Raw genomic sequence first — 22318 nt, 5'->3', positions numbered from 1 at the left:
ATGCCGAACACGCCGTATCATAGGAAAATATTAGTTTTGCTGGCGATGCGTTTCTAGCGACACGTCTCTGTCTGATTGGGACCCTAGGTGTCACCTTAAATGCAGTGCTTTATATAAAATTGCATAGAAAAAAAATATTTAAACAGTCAGACACGATTTATAATAAAGAACAATAACACAATGAACCAATCGCTAATAATGGAATGGCTAACACAGATCTTAACCAAGACACTTCTATGGAACATTATTGGGTCAAAAAAACTGTCCACTTGACTTGTGTCTAACCAGCGAGCAACCTCTGAGTTTGAAAAGTTAAGTGAAGTCAGTGCTGAAGTGCCTTAAACTGTCATTCTTTCTAACAGCCAGCAGGGGGCGACTCCTGTGCTTGCTAAAATAAGTCTGATTGTATAGACGTCTATGAGAAAATGAGCCTACTTCTCACTTGATTTAATACCTCAGTAAACATTGTAAACACGAGTTTATGGTCTCAATCGCTGGCTTCAAGTCTTCTTCTATACAGCATGATGTTCATTTAGTAAATTGTGGTCCCATTTAGAGTGAAATAGACCATAAAGCAGGGGATGCTTTAGGGCGTGGCTACCTTGTGATTGACAGGTCGCTCTCACGGCGTTGTCCTGTCTGGGAGTTGTCCGTGTTGTCGTCTTAGAACTTTAACCCTTTCACAGTGTGTTTTCACTTCATGAAAGTTAATTATACCCTTTTTGATCACCTGAAGATGTCTTATGCAGCCTTTGGTTGTGTTTAGCTTCACCCTCTAGTTTCACTTCTGGTTGCAAAAAAACCGAAATGGCGACAGCCAAAATGCCGAACTCAAGGCTTCAAAACGGCAGTCCACCAACCAATGGGGGACGTCACGGTGACTACGTCCACTTCTTATATACAGTCTATGGTGTGACATTGACGAGCAGTGTGCCTTGCGTTTCTAGCGAAGGGTCTCTTGTCTGATCTGGGTGTCACCTTAAATGCAGCTCAAAGTACTTTATATAAATTTGCTTAGAAAAAAAACATTGAAACCGGCCACACACAATTTAGAATACATTAAAACAATAACACAATGAATCAATTAGCCTACTAATATTTCAACGACTAAAACAGATCTTAACCAATACACTACTATGGAACATTATTAGGTCATGAAACTGTCCACTTGACTGGTGTCTAACAGGTGTCTTCAATGTGTCTTTTTCCACTAGGGAGCGCATAGTGATTATCTTCCTGCTAATTCGGAATATGGCATGTCACAACACAAGTCCTGTGGATTGTTTTATTTATCTACGGGAACGTCTCACGCTACCTGAAAAGGTGCTAATACACTTGTCGTCACTCATAACCACTTCAAGCTATCAAAGAGCATACAAAGTTTTTTATTTTAAGGAATAATTCAACATTTTCGGAATGTCTAACTCCCCAAATTTCAAACTATTGCTTTAAGCACATTTTCTGTTTAAGGTGTAGTGTTGTCTATAAAGTAGGGTTGTCGAAGTTAACGCGTTAACGCAAATTTGTTTTAATTTAAAATTTTTAAATGCCATTCATTTCTTTAACGCATTAAAGCTTCAGTAGGCAGTATATCTTTGGCATTATTGGGCAAAAATCCCATAATAACCTTTCAGCATATTGTAATTCAAGTGTTCTGAGAGATAACTAGACTTCTGCACCTCCTCATGGCTCTGTTTTCAGGCTTTAGACAATCTAAAAGCCTATGACGGGAGACTTTGACCAATCACAGGTAATTTCATTGAGAGAGCGTTCCTATTGGCTGTGCTCCGGTCATGTGACCGGAACTTGGCGTTCCTTCACCAGATTTCACAATGGCGGCGGTGTCACAAACTTTCTCATTTCACAGCTAAACCGTGCACTACAAGATGATTCTGAAAACATTTGAGGAGAGAAATAGGCATTAACGTAACAGAATATTGATTCATATTTGATCAGCGCTGCCTAGTTTGACTGTTTGATCGGAGTTCACGAGTGATTGACAGCCGGCTCTCATAGACGGCAGATGGACAGCAGACCTCAGATCAGCTCTGACTGCTTGTTTTCCTCCAGTCTGTGAAATCTTGCAGATGCCGTTAGGAGCACCGGAGGACACCGGAGGACACACAGGAACACGATGTTTTTTACCTTTTGTTACCTGTCTCATGCACTACTGTCACGATATAGCGACCGTTTTATAAAAATAACTTTTTTTAATCATATTTGCTCCAATCTCACCTACTTCAGCTTTAATGCAATAGATCTTTCGGAGGTTGCAGCGGGCTCAGTCCTTTAAAGCTAGGGTAAAGATACTGGCATCATATGAAACTAGAACCTAAGGAATCCATTGGTACCAACCATGTCACACTAGCTTGTCATGAAGGAGGTTAAATAACGCTCCAAACTTACGCTAAATTTTGTCGAGGAAAAACTGGCATGTCCATTTTCAAAGGGGTCCCTTGACCTCTGACCTCCAGATATGTGAATGTAAATGGGTTCTATGGGTACCCACGAGTCTCCCCTTTACAGACATGCCCACTTTATGATAATCACATGCAGTTTGGGGCAAGTCATAGTCAAGTCAGCACAATGACACACTGACTGCTGTTGTTGCCTGTTGGGCTGCAGTTTGACATGTTATCATTTGAGCATATTTTTTTATGCTAAATGCAGTACCTGTGAGGGTTTCTGGACAATATTTGTCATTGTTTGTGTTGTTAATTGACTTCCAATAACAAATATATACATACATTTGCATAAAGCAGCATATTTGTCCACTCCCATGTTGATAGAGGATTAAATACTTGACAAATCTCTCTTTAAGGTACAATTCGAACAGATAAAAAATGGGCAATTAATTTTTGATTAATTGTGATTAACTTTGGACAATCATGCGATTAATCGCGATTAAATATTTTAACGATTGACAGCCCTACTCTAATAGTTATTTGTTAGTTCTCTGAAGGTGTGCCCTTTCTTTTCACAACTCTAATTGAAAATATTTTTTTTGTTGGCCAGAGTACTGACAACTGATGATTTTATGTCTTATATCCGTAATGACTGCAGATGAAACAACACAAGCAATTTAATTAGATTACAGTAATATTTTTCCTCATAACCTAAAAATGGATACCTTTCCCTTTTCTTCTGAAAAACCCTCCTTGCTTTCAATCTGTTTCTGTGTTTTTAAATACTTTTACTTCTTGTTAAACCCATTCATTCTTTATATCTGCAGCTTTATTATTAAAATACTATTAAATACTACTCTTACACTGACCATTTATTTTTAGCATGATCAATGACATACTTCATAACAAAGTCATGTTTGTGTGTGTGTGTGTGTTATTACCATGTTGTCGTCCCCTCTAATGTGGCCACTGCATGCTCTGCAGCCATGTCAACAAGTGCCATGGGACCAAAGTCCAACATCACATGACTGCAAGATATCAGGAAGTGACTTTTAAGGACCTCGTGGAGAGTGTGAGAAATCACTGTTAAAAAGGTAGAAACATTCTGTTTGGTCCTCTGTGCTTCTCTTACTTTTACTCTCACTTCTTTCTCTTTCTTTTTTAATGTGCTTTGTTTTTTGTCCCATTTTGCTTCCCCTTGCACTCTGTGCACGTGTCTTTCCTTGCATCTAGTTTTATCTTCCTTCCTCAGAAGTCTTTGTCTTTATCATCTTCTGTCTCTCAGTTTTTGTCCTCTCTATCTTTCTGTTCCTGTCTGATCTCTGCAGTCATATGACAGCTCTAGAAACATTGATAGGTTATTTTCTGCTCCTCATTAAGAGTCTTTGAGTGTGATCTTATCTGAGTGTGCTTCATATTGTGTGTGCATGTGTGCACGTGTAGTATATTGACTATTACTGTGTGTGTGTGTGTGTGTGTGTGCATGTGCATACATCTTTGTAGGTGTGTGTTTCAGACGTGGAGATGAGCTTTGTGTTGCTGTGCATGTTGCTGGTAGCCAGTGTGACACCTGTGTCTGCTGCAGAACAGGTACGTTTTATTGCAATTTTCATTTTGAATGAACGGTCTATTAATCATTGTTAGAGAGTTTTCTTTCCCTTTTTAATCTTTATTGATGCCAAGGTAACAGGTACACATAGACATACAATCACTTACAAAACATAACAAACAAGTAGGGCTGGCAAAGTTAACGCCATAATAAAGCGTTAACGCAAATGGCATTAATTTCTTTAACGCATTAATGCAACTTGCAGTTGTTTAGGCTAAAAAAAAAAAAAGCTAGCGTGAAGATACTGGCATCATATGAAACTACGAAACCTAAGGAATCCATCGGTACCAACCATGTCATACTAGCTTGTCAGGAAGGAGGCTAAATAATGCTGCAAACTTATGCTAAATTTTGGGGAGGAAAAACTGGCATGGCCATTTTCAAAGGGGTCCCTTGACCTCTGACCTCTAGATATGTGAATAAAAATGGGTTCTATGGGTACCCAGGTTGGTCTTGAGTTTGCCATGTTATGATTTGAGCGTATGTTTTATGCTAAATGCAGTACCTGTGAGGATTTCTGGACAACATTTTGTCATTGTTTTGCGTTGTTAAATGATTTCCAATAATAAATATATACATACATTTGCATAGAGCAGCAAATATTTGTCCACTCCCATGTTGATAAGAGTATTAAATACTTGACAAATCTCCCTTTAAGGAATAATTTGAATAGATAAAAAAATGTGCTATTAATAATGCTATTAATCGCGATTAACTATGGACAATCATTCAATTAATCGCGATTAAATATTTTAATCAACCGTCAGCCCTACTAACAATACAAAAAAGTAGATAAAATAAATCCCGAAAAATCAATGTAGAGACATTTGGCAAGAGTATTATAAAACAATATATCTTTTTTTAAGGTTTAGGTTTTTTTTAGCTTTATGGTTCTGTAAGTAATCAATAGAACTAAAATATATATTTCTTAAATTATCTCGAAACAAATATGTGCTTGCTTGCTAATTCCAATTATTAACTGTTCGCTCAACAAGGTAATGGGCTGGATGAAATCCTGATCCACCTCAGGTGTAGTGACCGTTGCTTATGCTATCTTTCGGACACACTTTAAAATAAACAATGTCCATTAAAGTTAAAAACTCAATTAAATTGATTTTATTGTTCCATAATTCATAGATCAGGTTTCTACGATATCAAACAAACCAAAACGTGATAGCAGTTAATTTTTTGTCAGATACACTGCAAGCATGAGTAGTGTCAACACATATGCTTCCCCAAGCAGGAACACCTGTTTCTGGTTTTAATCAGGCTCTTCCACCACCTGCTGCTCAGATATATTAATGCATATAAATAAATTACAGATGAAATTGCTGCTACAGTCAGTAGCTTGTATGTTCTTCCTCCTAAATAATGTCCCTTTTCCACTTGTTTTTTAAATCCTGTTTATTCTCTCTTTATCTTGTATACTAATCCTTTCCTATAGGTTTTTCTTTCACATGATCATTTTGTGGTCATACTGTTATTATCCAGGCACTGCGGTTTCGCGCTTTCATACCATCTGTTGCCTGTTAACAATTATGTAGCCGATGTTTATACACAGTAGGTTGGCTATACTGTAGAAATCATCATATAGCAGGTGACATACAGTATCTGTATTTGTGTATTCTAGCCGGGTATCATAGAGAGCCTCCTATTGGCCACCCACCAGCGTCCCTGGCTCTGGGGTGTCTACGTCTTTGCTGTTGGACTTCCTGCCATTCTCTTCGTTAGCTTCATGTGGCCTGACAAGGTAGAGTATGCCTGCTTATGCGTGTGTGGATTTGTGTGCGTTATTGTCCAGCATTAGAACTATGAGAAGTGATGTGTGACTGTGGATTGGTCCTTTAAACAAAGTAGTGCAGCACAAGAAGTTCCATCATGTGTGTGTGTGTGTGTGTGTGTGTGTTTACATGTAGAGATTCGGGCCCCCTGATCAACAGTATTACTATAAGAAGTCTGATGATGCTCAACCAGATGATCCTGAGTTCTCACAGCGGACACAGGCAGTGGATATCAAAGGTAATGTTTTATTTATAGATTATTACAAGTACCAGTAGTAGAGGTGCTCTAGCAGTAGTTGTCAGTGGCGGACTTAGGCTGTCTGAGAGACATTGGTGGAAAAAAAGGGTACCAGCTGCATGTAATGGGGCATCTTGTTTTCTTCACTGGAAGGGCACCCTAGAGGGCACCGCGTCACATTTTCTCTACTGGAAGGGCACCCTAGAGGGAACCGTATCACATTTTTTCTGCTGGAAGGGCACCCTAAAGGACACTTTATCACATTTTCTCCACTAGAAGGGCACCATAGAGGGCACTTCATCACGTTTTCTTCACTAGAAGGGCACCCTAGAGGGCACTGCATCACATTTTCTCTACTGGAAGGGAATCCTAGACTCAGTGCATTTTATTGACAATTTTAACTTTTTTTGGGACCACAGACATCTCTTCAAGGCAGATGGACTCTGCCTAAACAAGTCAGGAGTAAAATTGTTCAACTCCAACCTATTCTACTTCCTGCGTCATTCATCTGTTCCCTCTGCCAAGGACGCGAGACAAGAGGAATCACCACTGGAGGAAGACACAACACAATGTGCCAGGGGACCTCAAGGAGAATCATTTCACCCCCCACCACAAGCCAGCCCTGGGATACAGCAGAGACAAGAGGAGGCGTCCTCATCCTCGCTTATCACCCTTTCTCCCTCCTCCCCCCTCTTGGAGTTCACTGACCACATGAAGGAGCTGGTCAATGCTGGAACTAAACTTACTCCCCGCCCTACACCCATTTTCTCTCCCATGATCCCCCCACGAGGTCGACCTCGAACAACTTTGGCACTATCTCCACAAGCACGACACCCACAACCTCCATCCCCTCCACAATGGAATCAGCCTCTGTCTCCGCAGCCTGATAAGGATGTTCCTTTACAAAATGTTGCAAGCACAGATTGATATGTGCTGGGTCCAGGCTTCAAGGCTAATGATACACGTGACTGTTTCCAGGATAAGCTGGGACCCTGTGTGATGAGAGCTTCTTCTATCTCAGTTCTAATAAGTAGTAGAAAAAGAATGGTGAATCTGCAAAGAAACAGGAAGATTTTTACTGATTGTGCTAATTTATCAAATTTAGCATTGATTCCTTGCCAGCCAAACCATGTCCCAAAAAATAATAATAATGCTTCTAGCACATTAAAGCTAGCCCTGTTAAACGTCAGGTCTTTGGCAGGAAAAAGTTTTTTAATCAATGATTTTATTATTGAGCACAAGCTTGATTTTATGTTTTTAACTGAAACTTGGTTAGACCAAAATAACAGTGCAGCTGTTCTTATCGAGTCAACTCCTCCCAACTTTAGTTTTATGAGCGAAGCTAGAATGCATAAGAAAGGAGGTGGAGTTGCCATACTGTTTAATGATTCTCTCCAATGCAAACAGATATCTTATGGACATTTTGCTTCTTTTGAATATGTCGCTCTTCAGCTGAACTCCTCTTCTCGAACTTTGTTTCTCAATATCTACAGGCCACCTAAATACTGTGCAAACTTTTTTGATGATTTTACTGAACTGCTGTCTGTAATTTGTGTTGACTTTGACTGTGTAGTCATTGTTGGTGATTTTAACATCCATGTTGACAACCAACAGGACAGAGGGGCCAAAGAACTGTGTCAGGTTCTTGATAACTATGGAATGAGTCAGCATGTGACGGAGCCCACACACAATAGGGGACACACTTTGGACTTAATCATATCAAAGGGCCTGAACATTTCCAAGGTTGTAGTGATGGATGTTGCTCTGTCTGATCATTCATGTGTATTCTTTGAGAGTACTCTTCCTGTGCACAGAAATGATAAGACAGAGGTAATCACAAAAAGGTATATCACTGAAAATACCAGTGATCAATTTGTTCAGGCTTTCTCTTCCACACCCACCCTCCCCTGGATGTCTGTCAATAAGCTTGTAGATAATTTCAATTCTAAAATTACAAATGTTATTGATACCATTGCACCCACCACGGTGAAGATTGTCTCTGGTAAGAAAAAATCTCCATGGAGAAATACCATGTTGGTAAGAAATGAAAAAAGAGAGTGTCGAAAAGCTGAACGCCAGTGGCGGAAAACAAATCTACAAGTTCATTATGACATCTATAAAGAGAGACTTTGCATTTATAATTCAGAACTGAAAAATGCAAGGCGGTCCTTCTTCTCTGACATCATCACCAAAAACAATAACAATGCACGTGCCCTGTTTGCTACTGTCGACAGGCTAACAAACCCTCCTGTGTCAGTAGCCTCTGAACTTTTATCCTCCAGGGCCTGCAATGAATTTGCTTCCTTTTTTACAGAAAAAATTCACAAAATCAGACAAGCAGTCACTTCCTCCATAGCAGGTACAGGATGTTTGTTTTCCCTGCGTCCACTTAAACCTGGCGCAAATACCATGACACAGTTTTATCCAATAAATCAGACATACCTGGAGGAAATCATACAACATCTAAAATCATCCTCATGCTGCCTTGACATTCTGCCAACAGGCCTTTTCAAAAAAGTATCAGATTGTATGGTCTCAGAGCTTTTACAGATTGTTAATGCATCTCTTGTTTCAGGAGTCTTCCCACAGGCCCTGAAAACTGCTGTCATCAAACCACTCCTCAAAAAGAACAATCTGGACTCATCAGTAGTAAATAATTACAGACCGATATCAAATCTTCCATTCTTGTCTAAAATAATTGAAAAAACAGTTTTTCAAAAATTAAATAGCTTTCTGGCACTAAACAACTCTTTTGATGTCTTCCAGTCAGGTTTTCGACGAAACCACAGCACTGAGACTGCTCTTGTTAAGGTCTTCAATGACATCCGATTGAACACAGACAGTGGTAGAACTACGGTTTTAGTTTTACTGGATCTCAGTGCTGCATTCGACACGGTTGACCATAATATATTAGTAGACCGACTGGAAAACTGGGTGGGTATTTCTGGCATAGCACTCAGCTGGTTTAAATCCTACCTAAAAGACAGGGACTTCTTTGTGTCTATAGGTAATTGCAAATCTGAGCTGAACAAAATCACATGCGGAGTTCCCCAAGGCTCCATCTTGGGGCCTCTTTTGTTTAACATCTACATGCTCCCACTGGGTCAGATTTTTGAGAACAACAAAATAAATTACCATAACTATGCAGACGACACACAAATTTACATAACTCTATCACCAGGAGACTACAGTCCAATACAAGCACTGAGTGAGTGCATTGAACAAGTCAATAATTGGATGTGCCAGAATTTTCTTCAGCTGAACAAAGACAAAACTGAGGTCGTAGTTTTTGGAGCCAAAAAAGAAAGATTAAAGGTTAGTGCTCACCTACAATCTGTGATGTTAAAAAGCTCAGACCAAGCCAGAAACCTTGGTGTAGTCATGGACTCAGACCTGAGCTTTAACAGCCATATTAAGACAATTACAAAGACAGCCTTCTATCACCTGAAGAATATAAGAAGAATTAGAGGACTGATGTCTCAGCAGGATTTGGAAAAACTAATCCATGCATTTATCTTCAGCCGACTTGACTACTGTAACGGCGTCTTTACCGGTCTTCCTAAAAAATCGATCAGACAGCTGCAGCTGATTCAGAACGCTGCTGCTAGAGTCCTCACTAAGACCAAGAAAGTGGATCACATCAGTCCAGTTCTGAAGTCTCTACACTGGCTGCCTGTCTCTCAGAGAATTGATTTCAAAATACTGCTGCTGGTTTACAAAGCACTAAATGGTTTAAGGCCAAAATACATTTCTGATCTTCTGCTGTGTTATGAACCATCCAGACCTCAGGTCATCTGGATCAGGTCTGCTTAGTGTCCCCAGAGTCAGAACTAAACATGCAGAAGCAGCATTCAGTTTTTATGCACCAACTATATGGAACAAGCTCCCAGAAACCTGCAGGACCGCTCCAACGCTCACTTCTTTTAAAACAAAGCTTAAAACGTTCCTGTTTGCGGGTGCCTTTTATTCTGACACTGCACTATAACTTTTACTCTTTTGAGTTTTATGCAATTTTAGCTTCTATCCTAGCTTTTATTTTTAGCTTGTTTTTATTTTCTAATCTTTAATGTTTTAAGGTTTTTATGTTTTTATAACTGTTTTAATTGTTTTTGCATTTTGTCGCAATGTTCTTGAATGTTTCTGTAAAGCACTTTGAATTACCCTGTTGTTGAAATGTGCTATACAAATAAAGCTGCCTTGCCTTGCCTTGCCTAGACGGCACTTTGTCACGTTTTCTCTACCTACAAGGCACCCTAGAAGACACTGCATCATGTTTTCTCCACTGGAAGGTCAACCTAGAGGGCACTGCGTCACAATTTCTCCACTGGAAGGTCAACCTAGAGGGCACTTCGTCACATTTTCTCTACTGGAAGGGCACCCTAGAGGACACTGCATCACGTTTTCTCTACTGGAAGGGCACCCTTGAGGACACTGCATCACGTTTTCTCTACTGGAAGGGCACCCTACAGGACACTGCATCATGTTTTCTCTACTGGAAGGGCACCCTAGAGGACACTTCATCACATTTTTCTATTGGAAGGTCACCCTAGAGGACACTGCATCATGTTTTGGGCATCCAAGAGGCCACTTTTGCAAATTTTTTTTTAGAACATGGGGGCATGTTGTAGTTGTAGTACTCCGGGTGGTAGTAGTAATGGTAGTAATGTCTTCTTTTCTCCGTATAGGAAAGGCTGACAGAGCTGGAAGAAGAAGGAGAGAAACTCCTGGTAACCAGAGGAAGTCTGACTTAGACCTGAAGGTGAGATTCAACAGACGAGGTGGAGCTGAAAATGACTGATTGTGTCATTATGAGATAATGTTGATTCTGAAGGTGAAAAAGCACATATGAAAGTATTGATGTTATGACATAGAGTCTACCTGACATCCATCCATCCATCAAATGAGATTTCATTTGTATGATGGAGTGGATAATATGTGTTAGCTAGTTTCTAATCATAATGTGCTCAATAAACGCAGTGTACGACTAAAGTGAGAGGGTTTAAAAAAGGGCAGCTCATTTTGTGAAAAACCCATGACCACATTTTGGGAAATGTACTGGCACTGTGCTATCGAGCAAAACAACCAAAACACTGCGGAATCCAGGCACAGTCAGAGCCCAGCTCCAACCCAAATGTCTGGTAAAGGGGTCATGCACCATCTTGCAAAATACTAGAGCGCTAATATCACTGATTTGTAACATATGCTCTATTTGGTAGAGGTTTTTGGGGGGCATTTTTAGCTGAAATATCTGCAACACCAGTCCTTTAATCATTACCTCTTTAAGTTTCTAGATATTATTTTGTAGGCCTTTTTTATTTACGTACATTTTACTTATTGCAAAATTAGCATATAAAACTGTCTGCTGTAACCTTTTATGACAGTGCTGATTTCATTGCCACAACTCATTTAATGGACTCGGAAAAGAGTCCACTCTTGTCACTGAAACTGTGGGTAACAAAAAGTAATTGTGTACGTTTGTGTGTGCGTTTGTGTAGGATCATTGATCAGTGCAACAACCTAAGGAGAGGAAAGCACCACCAACACACCAAGAGGATGATGGGAAATCACATCTTTGGCCAGTTGAATTGATGACTGGATACACAGTGAGAACACAATAATGTCTGAGGACTGACTTACTGACAGTAATATGATTTTGCTTAATGTCAGAATAGCCAATTTATAATTATTTATACATATGAATTACACATTTTATTAATACTTTATTATCATTATTATTATTATTGTGGTTATTGTAGTTATTGTTGTTGTAATTATTGTTATTATTATATCTGAATGTATTATTTTTAGTGCGCGCACACTGCCAAAAAATATGAAACGTTGGCTGGCCTCTACCTCTAAGAGTATGACATTTGGAGTTGGAATAAAGGATTAGAATGCCTCATCTTTTCTAAGTGTAGAGCATCAGGGGTTAAATAATGAATCGTCTCATCATCTCAGGTCTGTCATTTGGCTGTGTTTGAAACTAGTGCCACCACCTGGCAGATAGAAATATTAAAGGGACATATCGTGAAAAACTCACTTTTTCAGAGTTTGTGTTCATACATTTGGGTATCTGGAGTGTCTACCAACCCACAAACCGTGAAATGAGATGACCCAGTCAGTTTTTTGTGGGCTGCTTAGATCAGAAAACATGTGATTCAACAAGCCATTCAGATTTGGCTCCCCTTCCTATGTCACATGAAGACTCATTAGCTCATTCACTATACCGCCCACGTCTTGAGAGCATGGATGTATAAAGAGAACTGGATACAGAGTTGTAGGGGGGCTCCCGTTCATTCCTATGAGAGTTGCTCAGTGGCGCCTGAAGCCAAAATAGCTCGACTGCTGAGTGCTAAAGTATCCAGATCATCCGGCGATCTTCAGCATCCATTGGGCCCATAGAGCAGGCGCAGTAGCGTTTCCTTTAACTCCGCCTACCAGCCCTCGCTCCAGCCTCGGTCTGGGTCTCATTCACATGAACGGAGGAAAGGAAATAACTCCGTATTCGGCTATTAGTGCATTTTACAACTTTTAGGACCTTATGATTTAAATAAGGGCTAATCAAGTGTTCATACTGGGAGGTAGATTTACCTCAAAAAGAAATTATCCACCGAGTTACAGACGTCTCTTTCCCAATGTAAGTCTATGGGAAAAAGTCTTTTTGGGCCCAATGGTATCACGTGACGGACACGGACGTTGTAGCACTGCCGTCTGGTCGCTACGAAAATTTGCTGCAAAGCCATGCACTCTTCCTGGGGGCTTGCGAGAACTACTTTTGCAAATTTGTGCTATATTTTTCTCGAAAGCCAATCAGAGCAGACTGGGTTTTTTCAGGAGCGGGTCTTAAAGAGACAGGCACTAAAACGGAGCATTTCGGACAGAGGGTGAATACAGGTATATTCAGACAGACAGTATGAGAAAAATTATGTTTTTTTTTTTAAATATTAAAGCATGTAAACACGTTCTGGTAGAAACCCCAAAAAGAAGTATGTACCTGAAAATGAGCATGACATGTCTCCTTTAACTTCAGTCATTTATGGCTAATAAAAACCTCACTTTAATACAAACTGGTTTTGTTTTTTCATTAATACAGGCAGGATCTGATAGTGACCTCCACATGTACAATATACTATAACTGTGTACTACTTAAGTAGGATTTTCTAGATTCTTGTCTTTATTAATTGTAGACTAATGGATGTTATCCTGGCATAATTGTATTAACACATCTGGATTGACAATTTAAACCAAGGTTAGTATTGATATTTTCTGATATCTTAAAGGAATCAGTTGAAAACAGCAACAGTCACCGTATTCACTCAAGCTTCTTTGTGATCCTTTTGAGATGAAATGTCTCCTTCTGCTCTGCCGCTTCCTGCCTCGTTCACAGCTGACCTTCAGTGGCATTTAGCAGCTCACGACGTTTATTTGAAATGGCACAATGCTGCTCATCAACAAAGTGACTACTCAAGTCTTTTAAATGACACTCACAGAGCCGGATAAGTGGCCGTGAAGGAGCAGGGAAATCAAAGAGCTGGCAGGAGGAGAACAGAAGAGAGAAATGAGAAGAAGAGAGGACAGATGGCAGATCACTGACATTTAGGAGAGGGATCTGGGGATGTTGAGCAACAGCTGATGTTGCATTCTGGCCTTATTTCCTAAGATCAAATGCATATGTGCTCCTTAAAAGACAAGTGGTCATCAATTAAAAATATCTAGGATTGTTAATTGATGACCACTTGTCTTTTAAGGAGCACATTCAGTATGTTGTAAAAAAAGCTGAAGCTCTTATTAGGATTTTACTACAGAAACAAGTCTTGCTTTTCTTTTTGTGTGAAACAGAAACTGGTGGAATCGACCTTTTACCTGTTATTGACTATGGAGATGTGTTGTATATGAATGCTTCTGCTCATTGTCTTCGTGTATCACGGGTCACTGAGATTCATTACAAACTGTCGTTCTTTTACTCACCATTGTGTACTCTGCTCTAAAGTGAATTGGTCATTTCTCTCTGCTGAGCCCCGTCACTTCACAAGACACTGGAAACCTCTGTTGGTCTGGAGGAGCTGCAGCAGTTATTCCTGCACAAACGTCCACTAGATATTCACTAGATATTCTCAGAGCTAAACTAACTCTTCTGCAGTGTGGAGTGTGCGCGCATGCACGTGTAGAGATGGAGCGAGCTGAGCGAGTGAGAACGAGGGCGGTGTGTGAGTGAAGGCAGGCAGAGGAGCAGAGGAGCAGAGTACAGCAGAGACTCCGGTCCTGGAGACCAAAGCTACGGTCTCCCCCGCGTCCTCCGACCGCGGCCAACACTGTTTAACAGACGGGCTGCACTAGGTATAACTTTGCGGTTTTGGTGCTTCCGTGTAGTTTGTGTTGGAGTCTTGTCTGAACAGCGTAGCCACACGCGAGCGCGCATGGGACACTGACCGGCAATGATTTATACCTGTGAGAAGTTACAAACAGTCCCTTTAAAAGGAAAAATGGAAGTCATAATCTTCGTTCTATGGACATTTTGCAATTTGTTGTTCCCAAAGTACGAACTGAATTGAGAAAGAAAGCTTTTAGGTTTTCGGCACCTACTGCTTGGTATAATTTACAATCTGATCTTCAACTTCAAAACTTAGTTACCTTGAATGAGTTCAAAGCTCTGGTGAAATCGCTGCAGTCCAGGTTGTCTTTGTGCAAGTGTTTTTTTATGAACAAGTTTTAATGTTGTTCATTTATGTGTTGTCTGTTTTTTTATTATAACTGTCATGTTGCTATCTTGGCCAGGTCTCCCTTGTAAAAGAGATCTTTGATCTCAATGGGACTAACCTGGTTAAATAAAGGATAATAATAATAATAATAATGTGTAGAAGAATATGGTTATAGTATTTTTTCACATTACGTCCTGTTAATATAACAATGCCACACCTCTATTCTCTGTTCTGTTTTTATTCTATTTGTTGCATAAAAGAAAAAAAAGAGATATTCCCCGAAAGTGCGTCTGTACTTCTGGCAAGTGTGCGTCTGTTCTAGACACTCCCTGCATATTTTGTATAGTTTATGACTGTAGAGAATCAGGCATTTCTTCAGTTTCTCCTTCTCCTTGGACACAGCTTTGCTTGGGTCCAGGTGTGTGGGGAACATTTTAAAACATTCTCTTGATTCGTCTAAACTCTGAGAATTAGAAGTCTACTTCTTTCTCCACTTCTTATCTTTTAGTTTTGTGCTATTAAAACAAGAAGAGGATGGGAGGCTTGCTGCTGCTGTTCACAGGACTGATGGTCATCGCAGCTTGCTCTCAAACTCTCTGTGTAAGTACTCGCAGATCTTCTCCTTCACTTCATTATTTGTGTGCTTATGCAAATGTGCTCATATCATATATTTGTATATCTGGAAATGTGTTTATTGTTCACTATCTTTATGTATGGCTGTGTCACTGCTGTTGACTAAACATTGTGTATAGGAAAGTCTAATAAAGAGTAGGCTACATTTTGAAAGAGGTGGTCAGATACATGAATTTACTTGACTTACTTTATGAATTTAGTCTTTTCAGAGTTGCAGGACTAATTCCAGTGAAAGTGATAAACAGAGTGATGTTACTTTTCACACTATTTAACGTCCAAGCTCAGTTTCTATTTAAATACATCAACAGGGATAGTTAACCCTGTCCTCACAATGGGAGGTGTGATTTCTCTGTGTTTGTCAGAGTGTTCTTGTACTTCTGTATCTGTGAACACCACATTACAAATAATAAAAAAAAAACTTTAAAGGAACCGTGTGTAACATTTCAGGGGAGCCTTTCATAGGGAGCGGGTCCTCTTCACAGAGTCCGCCATGTTGCTCCACCATGTTTCTACAGTAGCCCAGAACGGACAAACCAGACTCTGGCTCTAGACTTCCACGTTTTTACGTTACCTGAAGGCCACCGTAGTTCTCTGACACGCTTGTGAAACTGCGGTAACGTGAGCCGCAAAGTGCAAAACCGTGGTACCATCAGCCGCCGTCTGACTTCTCCTAAAGTAGTGTTATTATGGTAAGGACGACCTCTGAGCGAGGCGAACGGCGTTACCACGGTTTTGCACTCAGCGGCTCACATTAACCGCAGTCTTGGAGAGGGAGAATTGAGAGGAGGGGTACGGCTAGATGTCGCCAAAGTGAAAAGTGAAGTAACTTTGTCTGGTTCTTGTCTCTTAAAAGGAATATCTAAGTTAACAGGACAAGATTGATACCACTCTCATAATGTACACTATGAAGCCTGAACCAGCAGCTGGTTAGCTTAGCTTAGCATAAAGACTGGCAACAGGGGGGAACAGCTAGCGTGTCTTTGTCCGAAGGTAAAAAAAAGCGTACTAATTGACATGTTATATCTTGTTTGTTTGTGTCGTCACTGTAAGAAAGTCACTGCTCCCAGCAAAGAAATAGTCTGGCGCATAATCCCCCCCATGAAACCACAACCTCACATTTTTACATATTGGTTCACTTTATGCATATTTTATCTCAGAGTTAGGGAATAGAAGTGATTCTTGCAAATGTTACAATCCAAATGTGTGTGTAGGCGTCAGACAGTTGCAGTGAGGAGGTGGCTCGTCTGCGGGAACAGGAGAAGCTTCTGAAGGGCCAGCTTCAGAAACAAGAACTCCTCCTACACAGATTAAAACAGCTGAACCAACCTGGCAACGAGGACGAAGCCAGACCCGACCAGAGCCAGGACGCCAAGTACGCAGGTCAGGGCCACGGCCTCGGGACTGCAACACTACATTTCAAAGTTTCAAATATCTTGTTTCAGTGTCTCATATCGCAGAAACAGCAACCAGATAATGTACCAACAGAATGTGTATTGTGTGTGTGTGTGTGTGTGTGTGTGTGTGTGTGTGTCAGACTGCTCCCAGCTCTTCAGTTCTGGCTCCAGATCCAGTGGTGTCTACACAATCAACCCTCAGAGCAGCCCTGGCCCAGTCAGAGTCTACTGTGATATGAGTGATGGAGGTGGCTGGCTCGTCATTCAGAGACGGATCAATGGAACAGAGAGGTTTAACAGGTGGGTCTGTGATGTCTGATATCTATCACTGTAAAATAATAAAATCATATAAATCTATCTATCTATCTATCTATCTATCTATCTATCTATCTATCTATCTATCTATCTATCTATCTCAGGTCATGGGCAGAGTATAAGGATGGTTTTGGAGACATGGATGCAGAATTTTGGCTCGGAAATGACAACCTGCATTACATCACGACACAAGGTCAATACCACTTCTAGAAAAACATTTTCCAAATTTTGTAATTTAAAGCAGCACTAATCGATATTCACATATTGTCAATGGATCAAATTACTTTGTGTAATGTGAATGATGGCACTCATAGTGACAGACCCACAGATAATCATCCCCCAACTCTGCAGCTTCCCTCAGCTCTACAAAGTATTTTAGCATCTTTCAGCTCATTGTTTTGGTTTTCAAACCCGCACGTTCACTGTTTTGTGTCACTCTCACCACTCTTATCAACCTCATTTCCAGCAACATCAGGAAGTTGTTTTCAACATAAAGAACTGGATTAACCAGTTATGCTAACTGCTCAGCACCAAACAGCAGGCAGACAAAGTTAGCGACTAGCTGATGAACAGTGGAGCATTTAGAAACTAGAATCAGATATTTCCCTCAGGAGTTGGTGGAGACCAAAACCAGAGCGAGGAGAAGAGTGAATATTGGACTTACATTTTTCATGTCACCAGAAACACGACTCCAAATGAATGCTAATGTTGCTTCATGTCTGTTTGGTGTGTAAATAGTCAACTGTTCGCTAACATCAGCAGTTCTGCGACCCCAGTGGCCAACCCCGGTCATGTCTAGAAGGCAAGCCGCAAATTGCCAAATCTGATCTGAAATCTGCAAAAACCTGTAAAAACTCTTGCGAGACTTGCTGTCCGATGACTTATCATAACCTTAACTATTGAGGGTCAATCCCTAACCTTAACTATTCAAGATCAATACCTAACCTAAATAATTCTTTTTGTGATGATATGTGGGATATGGGTTCTTTTATTATTTTCAGAAGGCTTTTATTGTTTGTCTCTTACAGGGAATTATTCTCTGAGGTTCATCCTGGAAGACTTTGATGGTTACATGGGCTATGCCGAATACAAGAACTTCAAAGTGGCCGATGAAGAGGTGTTGATGCTGACCGGCCGCTAAAATGTTGAGAAAAATTTGATATTACACTAAATATTTTTTGGGGTAAAAATACACAAATATTTTATAATACTGACAAAAGTATTCATAAATCCCAGGTATAGTAACTACTTGGTGCATCTAATTATCTTGTTTTCACGTGTTTAGCCTATATAAAGTAATTTCCCTCTTTCTCCCTTACAGGCTTAAAGGAATCATTAACATTCTGGAAAATGATTTGCTTTCTTGCAGAGAGTTCAATGAAAAGATTGATGCTAGTTTCATGTCTGTACTCTAAATATAAAGCTACAACCATCAGCTGGTTAGCTTAGCTTAGCATAAAGACTGGAAACAGGGGAAAGCAGCTAGCCTGGCTCTGTCCAAAGTTAAAGGAGCAGTGTGTAGGATCTGGCGGCATCTAGCGGGGAAACTTCTCCCGTTTGCCAAGTGCATAGGAGAACTACGATAGCCAACGCGAAAACACGAATGGCCCTATCTAGAGCCAGTGTTTGGTTTGTCTGTTCTGGGCCACTGTAGAAACATGGCAGCCGGCTCCATGAAGAGGACCCGCTCCGTATGTAGATATAAATGGCTCATTCCATGGTAATGAAAACACATTTCTTATTTTCAGGTGATTATACACTAAATAAGACTATTAATATGATATTCCATTTCTACCAATATATTCCCTTGAATGTTACACACTGTTCCTTTAATAATTCCGCCTAGCACCTCTAAAGCTCAGTGGTTAAGACGTTATACTTTTTTCCCCCTGCAAAAACCAAAGTGTAAAACACATTGCGATTTACTGGGAGATGAGAACTAATACTCTTTCTTTCTGGAGGTTCATATTTAGCGTATACACATGAGAGTGGTGTTGACTTTTTCATCTAACACCCCACTAGAAAGCAAATATTTTCAAAATGTCAAACTATTCCTTTAATTTTTAAACAAGTTGGGCTCTCCGCATATCTCTCTCTGCAGGATCACTACCGACTTACCTTTGGAACCTATGTAGGTACAGCTGGAGATGCTCTGTCTAGAAGTGTTCAGGTTGGTGTGTCAGAGTGGGCCAGTCACCAGGGTATGAAATTCAGCACATATGACCAGGACAACGATAACTACAAAGGAAACTGTGCACAGGAAGACAAAGGAGGCTGGTGGTTCAACAAGTACGAGTTTTGTGATATTTTCGTGCAGCGAGATGCTCACAGTCATTCATTACAGTAAAAAAAAATGTCCTCTTCATTCTGTCATCCTCCAGGTGTCACTCAGCCCATCTTAATGGCATGTACTACCCCAATGGGCCCTACAATGCGTTGACAGATGATGGTGTAGTTTGGTACCCTTGGAGAGGATGGTGGTACTCTCTGAAGACAACCGTCATGAAGCTGCGACCTGTCGACTTCAAAATCATTCCCATTGACGACCCCAATGCAGTTCATCGCAGACCACCTTCCTAGATCAGACATGACGAGATATCAAGTCTTCTTGGCTCGTTTTATTTTGTGCAGAAACAGTTGGGTAAAAAGATATTAATTGGTGTGAAATCATAATTCAAATTCAAAAACACACTGAAACATAAATCTCGTCTCATAATCCTCTCAAATCCCAGGTGAACTTGTTTGCACACTAAGCACTAATCAACCCCATTGGTAACTAATATGCTTCCTGTGCTATCAGATTGTATCTGGATGGAGCAAAGTAGCAGTAGAGTAAATATAGCCAGGATGGACCAAAGATCCAATCTTGGAATGAAAGATCCAAATTTAGAATAAAACTACAGTTACAATATAGTGAAATCTTTAAAGACTTTAGCAGCTTATATAACAACATAGCCTGCTTGTTAGAGGACTTGTGAAACATGTTGCCTGTTTTAGAGACATGGATGTTGTAAGGGGAAGTAACTTGCACACACAGCTGTCTGTTTTGGTGGAGAAAAGGGAAATCTGATGTCAGCATGTGTCCCAGACACAGGCAGAAATATTGGACTGAAAGAGCCATTATTGTGTCACTGAAAATGGCTGTAACAAGAACTGGAAGTGTTCTTTTTATACAATAACATATGATACATGGAGCAGCTGAGCTCAGTACTGTCTGGGATTTGCCCAAATGTTATAAAGATTAAAGCTAGGGTTGGTAATCTTAAGAAACTATAGCAAGAGTACGCTAGATTTTTTAAAATGATGCAACTAAAAAACCCAGCTCAATGTTGCCAACTATTTTCCAATGAAAGTAGTTAGTAGCACTAGCTCCAAACCTTCCTAAATCTAGTGAGAAAGTCACCAAGTCGTTAACACTGACAGCCTATCGTTTCAGGCCTCCCTCCAAAGCCACTCCAGGCAGCCCGGCCAATTATTTCATTCAGGCCGAATGATCGGATGGGCTTAGTACAGTCCTGCGACATCCACAGATACCAGATTTTTGTTCTTTTTTTGTCAGAGCACTTGATTCATTGATTCATTGATTCATGCATTAACATAAATTACCTATGTATCACAAACAGTTGAAATAAAAGAATGCTATTACATGAAAGAAAACAAAGAACACTACACAACAATAGTTATTTCTTAAGATGTTACAAGTGACATAAGGTTAGAAGAACATCACAAATATAAAGGATTCCTTGATTAGTACTTCATCTAACACCTACAGGTTATTAATATTATAATTATTATCTCAGCTTGTGAACATACATTCAACTTTATCTCTGTGCAATTTGCATTATAACCATGATTCACCAAATAAAACAAGGAATAATTTCCTCTTGTCCACTGATTTTTTTCACATTCTTGAGTGAGCACCTTTAAGATAGATTTTACACAGTCAAGGATACCAATGCCTTAACCTTAAAGAGGACCTATTATGCTTATTTTCAGGTGCAGAGTATCAGGTGGTGTACTTGTATTTTGGGTTTCTACTAAAACATGTTTACATGCTTTAATGTTCAAAAAACACTTTACTTTTTTTATACTGGATGTGCTGCAGCACCTCTGTCTAAAATGCTCTGTTTGAGCTCCTATCCCTCATGAAAAGCCCAGTCTGCTTTGATTGGTCAGCTAGCTCACTCTGTTGTGATTGGTCAACCAAACCAAACTCTTCGGACTATGCTTCAGCTCCTTTGTTTGAGGCCGTGCCAAACTAGCCGCTAGTCAGGTATTATGCAAATGCATTACTTGGTGACATCACAACGTCATTGAAAGAAAAGGCAGGACTTCAAGCAAGGCGTTTCAGGCAGTTCAGGAGCAGTGTTTCTGTGGGGAAGAGTAACTCCCTTTGGCGTGGACTTTGGGCTTTGTAACTTTGCAGACCTTTTACATGCACAAAAAACCTATATAACACACTGAAGGAAAGGGGAAAAGTACAAAAGAATAATAGGTCCCCTTTAACCATAACCTTTTGCACACTTCTGATCATGTGTTACCATTTCTGAAAGGTCAGAAAGAGGCAGGATATAATGCTCTAGTCATTTAGGATCTGAGAGTACTAAAATGAAGAGCATCACTATACCGTTCTCGATTTGTTTTTAGAACAGAGTGCCTGCAAAAACAAGAGTCTCATTTGCCACATATTGTGAAGGGTTGATTTATGTCACAAAGAAATGTGACATAAATAATCACCACCTGCCAAGTGGCAATACTTGCACAAGCGTCTTAATTATAATCACAGTTGGACTTTAATATCGCCCAGTTGTGAAAGCAACTCCATTCATGTCAGTAGGTCAAAATGAACATAAAAAAATATCTAATATAATATCTAAAAATCTAATTTATCTGTCATATTGTATCAAGTGAAAAGTGATCTGCTGCCATTTATGTATTTGAATATAAACATAAATAGATTAAAATGGATTTATTTCTCTCTCGGAGTTCAAGAGGAGTTTTTTTCATATAGTTTCCTTCATGAATAACAAGCCTTTAGGAATTAATAATAGCCTATAATTTTTGTGTCAGTCATTACAAATATTACACAAAAAAGGGTTGCAGAAGGTATGCACTTTAATTATGTATTTGTTTTACAACATAGAGATAAGTATGTGTGAAACTGGCTGAAATATCATTTGTCATTACTGTAAAAAAACAACATTATTTTGTATTTATACTTTATGACCCATTTGTAACGTTAGC

General features: G+C 39.9%; 1 protein-coding gene across 1 annotated transcript; it reads left to right on the top strand.

Annotated features, from left to right (window-relative positions):
* Positions 1-15120: 15120 nt before the first annotated feature.
* Positions 15121-19800, top strand: fgl1 (fibrinogen-like 1). Its single transcript, XM_074647736.1, has 7 exons — positions 15121-15332; positions 16577-16745; positions 16900-17059; positions 17179-17267; positions 18103-18191; positions 19176-19363; positions 19456-19800. The coding sequence occupies exons 1-7, from the start codon at positions 15267-15269 to the stop codon at positions 19652-19654; spliced, it is 960 nt and encodes a 319-aa protein (XP_074503837.1). The 5' UTR covers positions 15121-15266; the 3' UTR covers positions 19655-19800.
* The last annotated feature ends 2518 nt before the right edge of the window (positions 19801-22318 follow it).

This window comes from Sebastes fasciatus, chromosome 10 (genome assembly GCF_043250625.1).
Source record: "Sebastes fasciatus isolate fSebFas1 chromosome 10, fSebFas1.pri, whole genome shotgun sequence".
NCBI classification, from domain to species: domain Eukaryota; kingdom Metazoa; phylum Chordata; class Actinopteri; order Perciformes; family Sebastidae; genus Sebastes; species Sebastes fasciatus.
The sequence above is the reverse complement of the archived record's forward strand: the minus strand, read 5'-3'. Positions and strand labels throughout refer to the sequence as shown.